At 31.1% G+C, this 12,887-nt stretch overlaps 1 protein-coding gene across 1 annotated transcript in view; it reads left to right on the forward strand.

Annotated features, from left to right (window-relative positions):
- The first annotated feature begins 2,225 nt into the window (after window positions 1-2,225).
- Window positions 2,226-12,887, forward strand: part of LOC129231411 (melanotransferrin-like) — a 60,610-nt gene continuing 49,948 nt past the window's right edge. Inside the window, exons 1-2 of the mRNA XM_054865722.1 lie at window positions 2,226-2,287; window positions 10,061-10,324. Coding sequence (XP_054721697.1) covers window positions 2,236-2,287; window positions 10,061-10,324 — 316 coding nt within the window. The 5' untranslated portion in view covers window positions 2,226-2,235. The remainder of the gene's footprint in view (window positions 2,288-10,060; window positions 10,325-12,887) is intronic.

The raw sequence follows: 12,887 nt of genomic DNA on the forward strand, positions 1-12,887 counted from the left end.
TAACTTAATCACATTTAAATCAGAAAATTGTACAGCGTAAACTTAAACATGCAATTTTAATTAGCATTTTTTTTAATAGCAAACCATTTTAATTAGTGATATTGCATTTTAGATGGTTACAGGAAATATTTTTAGATTTAAATCTCTTTACAACGTTTGCCTTTCCGAAACAAAAACAAGCAATTTCTAATGTGCATTATCTGTCGTTCATTTATTTATTTTCATTTTCTTACCTTTTTTTATCTATTTATTTTGAATCAATTAAATTCCAACACATGGAGGTGAGAATTGACGTGCTGCGAACCAAAAAAAAGAAATAAAAATTATTACAAAAAAAAAAAAAAAAAAAAAACTGTCGGCAGATTTAAATGGATATATTTTTGCTGAAATTAAAAAATAATAAATTATTCCTTTGTTTTAACTGTAAAAGGCATGTGACAGCAAAGTTGCACTTTTTGAAGATTAGTCCATTAGTGACTGAAGTTTTTAATTCAACTAATGTTTTCTTTTTCGAATGAAAATGCTGAAAATTTTGTGTTAAATAAAGTTTATAGATACAATAACACCAAAAAGTAAATTGAACAACAGAGATCTATGTTGTTTACAACAACAACAAGATTACAACAATAAGATCATGCTATTGATCTGAAAACTTGCATGAAATAAATGAGTTTTCCTCATGCTAAATTGTTTTCAATTTTTAGTTTTTGCTTTGTCATAAAATTCAAAATAAGTACAAGTCCTTTTTTGGTGCTCTGAATTGTTTTAATTTTGTTTCATTAAAAAAATGTCTACTATCTAACTACCTTTCATTCTAGTATTGTTTTGGTATAAAAATATTGTTGAAAATTTTAAATAATAGATAGTGTACTTTCAAGAAATAAATATAAAATAATGGAGACATCTGTTTCTTATGCATATAAGAATGTTGAAAAAATATGTCAAAATACACCCCCCCCCCTCCTTAACTTCCCAATTTATTTCTGAATATTTCTATCTGCATCTGGTTTCAAATAAAAATGACCACTGATTAATATAATTTCAGTTTTCAACTTTATACAAAATAATCTATTAACTAGGTGTGCCCACTAAACCATTAAAATATTCAGAGGTTCTTAATCTCTTTTTTTTTTTTTTTTTTTGGAGTGGGTTGGGGCGAGATAGGATCCCCGCAGTGTGGGGTGCCCCACGTCTTAAGGGGTCCAACGGCCTCTGAAATTAAAGAAAAAAATTGAAAAAACCTAGCACTAAGACTTATTTAACGTTACAAATATGCACTGATGGCCTCTGGGGAGGGGCTATACAGATTTTGTTGCAGGAAGGCCTAAAATGTATAGATCCTGGCCTGGGTAGGATACCTTGTTTTAAGCTTCTACATATTTCTTTTATTACTCTTTCAAACTTTCCCTTGCATATACATGGGTGCCACACCCCTAACAGCACCCACCGCCCCCCCCCCCCCCGTAGGTGGGCATCCTAGGCATATATTTCCTTTCGGAATTTTTAAGCTAATGATTTCTAAAAATTTCAGAAAAGTGTAAATTTTTCCTTTTATAGAAAAAAAAATAAGTAATGCTTTTGATATCAATACAAGAAATATTTCTATGTTCAAAAATCTTTATAAAGCTTAATTTAATGTAGCAAAAACAAGCAATTTTTTATGTTCATTATTTGTTGCTTATTTATTTATTCTAATTTTCTTAATCAGTGTTTATTCTTTCATTCATTTTGAATCAATTAAAATTATAATATAATTTTCGTTGTCTCGGAATCTTTTGATTAATTTAAAATTGATCGTATTAAGAGAATAAGGTTTAAGAAAAAAAATCTGCTCTTAATTTTGCTAACATAGGGCCATTTTGTCTTTTTTTAATGTTTGAATCAAAATCGAGCGTTTCATTTATTGACTGCATGCATTTTCGAATCCGCGTGCTTTTACATCCTTCAGAACCCGCTCCCGCTTGTGACTATTTTTTGTAACGAAACTCGAAAGCGAACAAGGAGCCAATCCTGCAGCTCGGCGGCAACCCTATCTTCCCCCCTGTAACCGGTTGCGTTTTCCGAGCGTAGCTGTTGTCGCAACTCTGAAAACTACGTTTTCATATAGGGACTCTATTCTTACCGCGAAGTATCCAGTGCTCTTTTTCTCCCTTTTTATTGCACTCTTTCCATTCCTTTCAGTCGTGCATAGCTGCAACCGTAATGAATTGCATGGTAACGTTCCAAACATCAACGATGGAACGTAAATGGGTGTGGATTTTAATGTTATTTTTAACATTTCAAAAAGGTAATCAATTACTTTTGATTTGTTCATTTACAATTTGCTATTCCGATTTGTTTGTTTACAGTGAGCTTATCTCTTATGATTTACGATTGCGTATGGGATATGCTTGTGTTTTTCTTTTAAATTTTTTCCATTTGCTTGATATGTAACTGCGTGTAAATGCTAGAATTTTTTTTTCTGCTAAGGTCATTGATTCATTTCTTTCACACTGTTTGTCTTGCATTTGAATTTTATACAGGAATATAGAGTATGAAATGATCCTTAGCTCTTACTGTAAAAGTATATGTTATAGTGAGAAAATTGGTTTCGTGTCTTGAGAAAACTATGCCTAAATACACATAGACGCCTCTCTAGTTATGAAAGATTCACATTAAAGAAAATGTTCGTAGTGTGAATTATTGGGCGGTTCCCGCCAATGGGCAAGTCAAGGGTGTCAGAGGAAAAAATTGCACTAAATTTACTCATTAAAACAAGTACTTCGAATGGCGAAAAATTTCAAAACTGATCAAATTATTTTTTTTTAATGCTTTTCATGTATGGTGAATTGCTTTAAGCATAAAAATATTTTTTTTAAAAATAATCGAAGTATTTGAAATAAAAAATAAACATTTGAAAAAAATCTTAAGATTCAGGTTATTGGTTGAATCTGCAATATTGTGAACTATTTTTTTTTTCCCAAAGCACCAGGGCTAACGAGAAACCATGCCAGCCTAGTCGGAAACTAGGAGCCCACCTACTTGAGAGCTCAGAATCCAGAGGTCTGTCTAGGATTTTTCACAGGGCCCGTTTTTTGTGAAAATTCAATGAATTTGGAGAAAAATCGAATAATATTGCAAAAAAAAAAAAAATAAAAATAAAAACAAAATTTTGAGATGTGGCAAACTGCATCATTAAAACTTTTAGTTGAGTGTTTTCTACTTTTTATATCACTCTTGAGGGTTTTCCTAGAATTTGAGAGGAGGGGGAGAGTGGCATCCCTCTCTGGGAGATGGTCACACCTCAAGTATCGATATCTATATACTGTTCTACATTGTGTTGAATAATACTAGAAATGTTATTATTAGGGTTGCTTGGTTTAAATTACATTGGTTTAAACCAAGTGTTTTTTTTTTTTTTTTTGAAAAATGTTTTTTTTTTTTGAAAAGCTTCATCGTTTTCCCTCAAACATTTTGCATAAATTTTACACATGATTGCAAAAAGTAAAATCTAATTAATGCAAAGTAACTAGCAAGGTTTTAGAGTTAAAGATTAATAAATTTAGAAACTTATCATTTTTTTTAAAGTAATGCAAGTTTGCTAAATAGTTTTTCTTTTTTGAAATCAATGCAGCTTTTCCTATTAGGTACTTAAATATATAAGGCAGACCAACTAAGGTTTTTTAAAATTACATGGAGAAAAAATCCAAGTAGTTCACTTTTATTTATTCAGCTATCATTATTTTTCAATCATTTGCATTTTAAAGTAGTTCAAAAAGCATATTTTAACCAAAACTTCATTTACTGCCTAATTTGCTTGTTTACTTAAAATTTATATTGAGATTATCTATCATTGAAGCGATGCATAGCATGGGCGCCCATATGCAAAGTTGCAAGGGGGGCCTCAAATATTTTCCCCGTGGTTTATCTGGATATTTTCCCTGTGGAAACTGATTTTAGGACAGATTAGAGTTGTTAAAATTACACACTACTACTAATCTATGAAAATTGCTCACCTTGTTCTATGATGAATTAATTGCCAGTTAGTGACCGTATGCTGTATGTGCCCCCCGTTCTTCCCCTAAATATCCTCATTTAAGGTATTATGTATACAACTTAAAAATCTAGTACATTGTTGAACACCATTTACAATTACAGGTGTAATAATACAGTGATTTATACTTTTCAGTTAGTGTTTAACGATTAAAATGAGATAGTGATTCCCAGGGCCTGATTACTGAATAGGGCAACTAGGCCTTGGCCTAGGGCCCCCTGCTCTTTAGGGGCACTCAAATTGCTAAAATTGCTTTACCTAACGAAAAAACGGTAATGTTTGATTACAGGGGCCCCTGAAAAAGGGTTTTGCCTAGGGCCCCTCGACGTCTTAATCGGGCCCTGGTGATTCCCAACTCTTTCTTCGACGATTTTATACCTGCACTCCCTCAACTAGTACAGCTATAGCCCTCAGAAGAGTTTACCTTACTTAAAAGACATACTTTGTTATTCTTATGTAGGAAACAGTTTACACGAGCGCATAAAAAAAGCTAATTACTATATTTGAAAAAAAAAAAAAACAGAAAAAACCGCGATGTAGTGAAGCTACGAAAGACGAAGCGCCAAGTAGAGAGGGACGACTGTACCGTCAATCCGATACGAGTGAATATGTTATACCGAATTTTACCAGAATTCCGGTATTTTCTCGTCTGTTAATACCAGAAATCCAGTTTTCTCATTAAACTTTTCTTCCCCTCATCCGAAATTTTTTTCCTTACTCTAAATTTCTGTTGATTAATGTCGATAATTATTAATAATATACATGTTGTAGACTTTTTAAGGTACCATTCTATTTTTTTTTTTAAATAAATTCTTTTATTTGCCCATTTTTAGACTTTTTTTATGCTTTCATTTTGATCAAAGCAATCTCTTTGCATCATATATGAGAATCGAGTTTTTATGATTTTTGATGCTTATTATGCTTTTTTAGAATGCAAATGAAATTTCTTTTTATTCCTATAATAATCACAAAGTTAAAATTTTCAAACGAAATTCTGTGTCCTTGATGAGAGTCAAAAAGTTAAAATCTAGATCGCTGGTTTAATTTGACTTTTGCTTCAATGTCGTTGATTGTTATTAATAATACGTTTATTGCAGAGCTCTAAAATGCAATTCTAAAATAATTTACTTAAATTCTTTTATGTGCTGTTCTTTTTACTTTTAGCCTGTTCACTTCGAGAATCGCAAACTCTTTGCATCCGCCACGGGAATAAGATTTTTTGCATATATGACACTTACTATGCCTTGTGAAGAGGCAAAGAAATTAAATTATATTTATATTTTTATTAAAATCATTAAATTAAAAAATGTTTAACGAAATTCATGGTAAAGTAAGAAAAACAACGTTGAAAAAAGCACAAATTTGCCAATCACAGCAGACACGTGTTTTGGCGTTACAGGGAACGCCTTTTTCAATGCAAAAAGCAATGTGCTTATGGATGCTGCTGTAATTGGCAAATTTGTGCTTTTTTAACGTTGTTTTTCTTACTTTACTGTTCAGCACAAAGGTATTTATTTATCGAAATTCATGGTCTTTAAGAGTGTTGAATGTCAGAAAGATAAGTACAGAATCGCTGGTTGAAATTAATTTTTGTTTCAACCATTTTAAGTGTTTTAACTCATACATAATATGTGTAGTTGGCAGGGTTTATGGGGGGGGGGGTTGCTTAAAAAAATCTGGACTTTTTTTTTAAATTTAAATTAATTTTTTTTAGTTTTAAAAATTTGTAGATATTAATTACTTAGCATTTATAAATTAACAGTTTATGAAATATATGCAAGAGCAACTTAATAGCTAAACAATGGTACCACTATTTACAAAAATTATAATTTTAATAGTTTTTAGAAGAAAAATTCTTAAAATTTGGCAATTTTCTATGTTTATCAGCTTAGAGTCACAAAAGTTTTGAAATGGTCCACAAAATTTTGATCTATTTTGAAGATTAATATAATTTGTATAATTTTACAAAAAGATCCTTAATATATGAATTGAATTTTCTGTATTTCAGTTTCATATGAGTAACCTTATGTGTTTAAAATATGCCAAAATCAAACATAAGCTTGGCCAAAATTTGTTTGTTCTGTTTGAGGGTTGTCCTTTTGTATCCTGTAAATATTTCATTTATTTTGATAGTTGGAAGTTATGTTGGCCTCTACTACTTTAAGTCTGCTTATTATAGTTCTTATTTTAACAATTGTAAGTCGTTTCTTTTTTTTTTTTTGGTTAGGAAATTGTTAGTATGTACGTGTTTTGTTTTTTAGAAAAATCAATTTCACTTATTTTTTACTTAATTTTAAAAGGAAATCCATTTTAATGGTTAACCCCCTTCCCCCGCCTTCCCTCGCATTTGAATTTTATTCCAAATTGGCTCAAATCTAAGAAGCAGTAAATGCATATTTTACTATAAATTTCGTATGTTTGTGCATTCAATGTATTGTATAAAAACAAAATACAGTCAAGCCCGCTTATTAGAATATCGGTTAAACGAATATCCCGTTTAATGTAATACATTTTCAATATACCAAACCTATGTAATGTGTTATTTTGATCCCGGTTAATGGAATATCCCGCTTATTAGAATATTTTTTCGTAGCAAAATGGCTATTCTATTAAGCGGGTTCGACTGTAAATAATAAAAGAGTTGTGCGTAATTTTTAAAAAATACTTTTTAAAACATGCATCTTTAAACAAGAAACTAGTCCTTAAAAGTGAAATGAACTCCTGCAAAACTCCTTCAAAACTCCTTACTTTTAATTTTCAAAGTTGAGTATGAACCCTGTAACTCATTTTATCAACCTACTAAAGGGATGAATGATAGAGTTGACCATGCCATATTGTGTACTACTGAAGAAATAATAAGAAATATCGTAAACCGAACACAGATGCTAAAAGATTGCTGCAGATTTACACCAAAACTCTAATATTTGGCGTGACACGTGGCATCAAAAAACACAAAAGTAAGTCTAAAATACAAATGATTCAGCATGTAAAAGCCAAATGTGGATCATTAAGAACACTTCAATTGAAAGCAAATGATTTAACTATTGAAAATAAATGTCGTATATTTTTAAACAGCTGCTGTTTATTGTTTTTTGTTTTTTTATAGTGGTGGTTACTCCAAGAGCAATTATTACTTTTAGATTTAAAAGTTACATTTAAAAATAACAGCTGAAAGAATTAAGTTACCATAATTTTTTTAAAATGATTGTAAACTATTCAATTGTCCTACGAAGCAATTCATAAATATTTTGTCAATAACATCAACAAAAGCCGAAAATTCCATGTTTAAAAATTCAGTTTCGAAGAATTTTCAGGATGTGCTGCAACCTTTCTTAAAAGCCAAGGTTATCAAAAATAGCTTGAAATTCACTTTAGTTTTGAAAGAATTTCAGGAGGGAACCCGAACGTTACTTTCCTCCTATAGTTTACAAAAAATTCTTAAACTTGTGGTTTTTTACGTCAAGTTTAAAAATTTATCCTTGGAACTACCCCCCCCCCCCCTCCTCTTTTGAATCTAACCGACTCTCTTCTCTGAACACAACCAAAATTTGATTAAAACTTTTTCATACCTAAATTTGAAAAATTTTCTGGGGGACATCCATAGATCCTTCCAGCCTCTGATGTCACAGAAGACAGACTAAAATGCGTTTTTGGACTTATAATTTTTGGTATCTATTACTTTCTTAAAAACAAGAGCGGGGATGGAGCCCCCCCCCCCCCTATATGGGCACCCTTGCGGCCGGTGGTAGTTTTAACCATAGATAAAACCGGCTTGGATAAAATTAGTTTCGTCCAGTTTTGGCCATTGGGTATGGATATAGGAAATAATAAAATTTAAAATCAAAATAAATGAGTACATCATTAAAATAAATATGAAACATCAATCCCATAATCAGTCACTATTCATTATTAAACTAAACAGTTCATTTTAAACCCTATGCAAGTTATAAATGGCAGTATGGTTCCAGAAGGTTAGTCATCTCATAGAGAATTATGTGATAATTTTTTTTAGTATGTTTTTAATTGTAAATATCTACTTGTTTCATAGTTTTATGCGCACAAAATGAATTTCAAGTTTAATCAAAGTATATTACTAGTTTTTCAATACATTGAAAACATGTTACAAGTTTTGTGAAGAATAGCTGTTAGGTTGTAGACTTTTTGATGGTTCCAGGAAACTATAGTTTTTTGTCTTCATTGTGAATAACTTTAAATGTAAAAGAAAAGTTGCATTTAATCAATAAATCAATTTTAAAAATTATTTCATTTATGATAAATACACATACTATTTCTTTTAATCATTCATTAAAAGGCGCAATATTATGCATACAAACTGTATGTGTACACATATTAGTGTGTTTTTATGCAATACAGTTTTGGCCAGTCTATGACGAAATGGGAAGATTTTGGGCCGTCGATTGGGCGCCGGGAACATTGAGCGCTGAGCATATTAGATGAACATTGGGCCCGAGAACATTGGGCCCAATGTTCCCGGCGCTCAATATGCTCGGCACCCAAAGTTCCCAGTGCCCAATGTTCCTAGCCCCCAAAATGCTCGATTCCCATGGCCAAAATGGGTTTTGTCTGGCCAAAACTACAACCCTGGCATAAAGAGTTATTCGCTCCTTCTGTTTTTCAATTTTAAACTAAAACTTGAGGTACAGAAATTTGAAGGAAAAGGAAGACAGATAAGAACATAAAACATTAGTTAAAATATGCAAATTTTCTAGAGGTGCAGCATATTAAGTATGTTTGGGGGAGCCCCCCCCCCAAATATTTGTTCATGCTACACTTATGATAACAATTACATTTTGAGTTTTTGATAAAGTTAAGGAAAAAGAGGTTGGGTTCTTTCCAGAAATAGTGTTTCAGAATTAAAATCTTTGGTGAGGATCTTGGGGTAATGTTATGGATTATTTTTAAGCTAAGTGTTTCTAGAAATATATTCAGTAACAAATTGGATCAACTGTGTATTTATAAGTAAGTAACAGTTAAGAAGCACATTTTTGATGTCGACTCTGCTAAGAAATAAGATTGCTGTAGTCCGTCATCTCCCTTTTTACAAATACACAAATTATGTGGCTGGACTGTGGCATTAGTTTCTAAACTCTCGAGTGTTTGGCATAAAGTGGTTTGGAACGTAAAAAAATATTTATGTTAAAAACTAATTTTCAAAATCTCATTTGGATTGCATATTTTCAACAGTAATTGATGTTCTGCTTTGCAAGTGAATTCTTTAGTAAGATACTTCTTCCTACCAACAGCATAAACGTTTAGGCAATTATGGTGTGGGACGTAGTTTTATTTAAGTGCTTGTTATGAATGAGCTTTTAAAGATAAAAATATATAATTGAAGTTTGGCTAATGGGCCACAGATTGTGCACCCTTAATTTAGTGCCTTACTATGTCCAGGCTACTGGCTAGATTTTGTTGCACGTCCTTCCTTCATGGCATACATATAACCTTTATACAAACCCTTACTGTTCATTTTTTATCATGTTCAAATATTTCTTGAGAACATCTGTTTTGTTTTTTTATTCCTACAATGTTTCATGTGCTGCTCTCTATTTTGTTCTTGACCTTTTGTTCAAAAAGCAGTCTTTATGTTTGAATCGCGTTTGTTTTGCTTTATTAGCTTATATTTGTTCAAGCTCAATATCTTTAAATTTTGAACATCATAAGTAATTCGGAGAAAATGAATTTTTTTTTAATTGTTATTATATGAAGATATTTTTATTCATTTTTACTTTCTATGTTGTTTTATGAACTATTTTATGTATTTTTTTTTTTTTAAGTTTTGCCTTACATCATTGTTCTCACGTTTTGTAATAAAAAATTCTCTACAATTTTTCATCTGGCAAATGCTCATTTTCTCTGTATATATAAGAGCATAAACGAAACATGATTAATTTAATTATTTGACTAGCACAAACTTTTAAGGGCAATGATCACGTATGTTTTTTTTTAATGTTCATATTTCAAGAGCAAGAAATATGTCTTAAAATATGTTTTAATTTGATTTTTCAGTTAAACTTGAGGAAACTAATGGCATTACTTGGTGTACTGTTAGTACAGAAGAGCAAAAGAAATGCAATGATTTCTCTAGAATTGTAAACAGAACATCTACCATAAGAGTAAATCTTTATTGTCGACAAGCTACAGATAAAGATCAATGTATGAATCTGATTGACTCGGGAAGAGCAGATCTAATTACTTTAGATCCAGGAGAAATATATCTTGCAGGACGCTATAGCAGTTTAGTGCCGATTATGGCTGAACGTTATGGACCTGGTAAGAACTTTATCAAATATACTTGTACTACTTAATGGCTTTATAAAATTTAATTTTTGTTTTGTCTATATCTGTCCCCTACAAGATGCAATAAAACATACATGTAGGGGAATGTGGGCCAAAGTGAAATGGTGAAACATTTACAGTGCTTTTAGCAACATCTATTTTGTAATGTTTTAACTATGTAGTAACTCATGTAGTCTATTCCAGTCAAGAAAAAATTGCCTCTGATGATCAAAGAATATGATAGTATGAGTAAATTACAAAAAGTGATACTTGTATTTGTAATATTTTGATGTAAATTGATATTTATTTTTGTTATTATTAAATGATAAAGTTCTTATAATTAACATTTTAAGTATTAATTGAGACCTACTAATACTTGGTGCAGTATTTATTTGTTTAATATTAAGCCTATTTTTGTATTTAAATGCTTTGTACAGTTAAGTACATGCAGGGCAAAGTGAAATAGTTCGTTCCATTACGAAACCATTTCATTTACGTTCCTTCATTTCATAATTCCTTTATTTTTATTCATTCATTCACTTATTCTTATTCATTTAATATTTTATTCTCTCAGTTATTTTTCCTCATATTTTGACTTATTTATTTGTTTATTTTTAACCAACTTCAAAAAAGGGAGGTTATGATTTTGTATTGAGGCTTTTTATGTGTGTTTTCAAATTATTCCAACACTACTGGACCAATTTGAATTTTTTTTTTTTTTTTTTTTTTGGAAGGGTATACTTCCCAGATGGTCCCATTGTAATTTGGTCTGGATCTGATAAGGGGTCTCGGAGAAATCCAAGAAACTTTAAATTTCTTACGTCACTGTCACGTGGTTTTTTGCTGTGATCGGTGCATTTTCACACCTAAGGTTTTGGCTTTCTCTTGAACGATCTTTACGTCTCGCGGCACATGGATGATTGATTTTTGCAATGCTCTGCCGCCTGTTAATTTTTTATTTTCAGTGTTCCTAATGTATTTATTACTGCGTAGCAAAGCAGTAAATTAAATATATTTTGCTACTTTAATAGTTCAATCAATTACCTTAATATTTTATTTAATAATAAATAACTTTATTTAGACACTAAAATGTAAAGTTCTTTATTTAATATTCCAGTTTTAAAATATGTTTAGTGTTCAATTGAGGGGGATTTGAATACGGAACACCCCTCCCCCACGATTTAATTTATATTCTTTAATAATATACATTATAACTGTGTATGATTTCTGAAGTTTGACCAATGATTCTGGATTTACTATTTCACGATAATGCAAGTTCAATTTGAAATTAGGGTTATATTAATTAGCAGGCTTCAAAAAAAAAGAGGAGGTTCTGAACTCATCAGATTTGTTTTTTCTTTGTACAATGTTCCATAAATATTCAAAGACACCTGTACCCAGGGGCGTACACAGGGAGGGGGTCACCTGTTGGCCTGGGCCCGAGCCTGAAGGGGGCCCAATATTTTTATAACTAAGGGTGAAATATAGGGGTAAACAATATGGAGAGGGGCCCGGAAAAGTCATTTGTGATGGGCTCCAAAATTTCTGTTCACGCCCCTGCCTGTACCGATAAGGAAAATTCTTTTTTTCTTTGAAACGGTATACTTCTTCAGCAGTCTAATGGTAATCAAGTTCAGGTTTGGTGAAATTTGAGGGAACTCTTCAAATATCATACTCACATTTAAATCGATTTGTACTTTATTAACTTTGTATATCGTCTCACTTAGTGAACCGGTTTTTATGCTTTTTTTTTGTTTAGTAGTGGTTTTGTTTAGGGGTGTTCTAACTTAGATTCCAAATCCTTGATTTATCCTATTTGTTCTTTAGGGAAAAGTTAAGGGTAAAACAATAAATTTCGTGCAATTTCCCTCACAAACGATTAAATATAAAACCCATTGATAAACGAAGGCCATAAAACAAAGGTATATACTTTCTTTATCTATAGTTAAAGAAAGTACGAAAAAAATATATTATTAAGAGTAATGATAATGAAAATTTTGAATTAAGGATTCTCTAAAGCAATCATAAAATTCATTCTAGTGGAATTTTTAATCTTCATCTATAGTGGGGCCATGTGAAGAAACATGCGACTTTTATCACGAGTTACATGACGCGTATTGCAAAACATAAATTACAATTTACAATATTGGGGCATTCCAAGGTATTTTTGACATTTATGTAGAGTCCGTAACGTGACCTTTTTTGCCATAACTTTTTAATTTACCATTTGATTTGCAAATTATTTTAATTTGAGCTGGTGTGTTGGTAGGAAAAGATCAAAATAAAATAATATGCTAATCAAACAGTAAATTAAAAAGTTATGGCAAAAAAGATCACGTTACGGACTCTACATAAATGTCAAAAATACCGTGGAATGCCCCTGTTACAATTCTAAAATTTACAATTTTACAAATTTAAACTTAAAGTGATTTCGTTTTGTTTTTTTTTAGTGACTCGTGCATTTGCTTTCAGAAAGCAAACTTTGATAAATTTGAACTAATAATGAAGACAATTTTTTTTGTACATAGTTACGCATTTGAAAAAGCATTCTTCACAG

This window comes from Uloborus diversus, chromosome 10, assembly GCF_026930045.1.
Source record: "Uloborus diversus isolate 005 chromosome 10, Udiv.v.3.1, whole genome shotgun sequence".
NCBI classification, from domain to species: Eukaryota; Metazoa; Arthropoda; class Arachnida; order Araneae; family Uloboridae; genus Uloborus; species Uloborus diversus.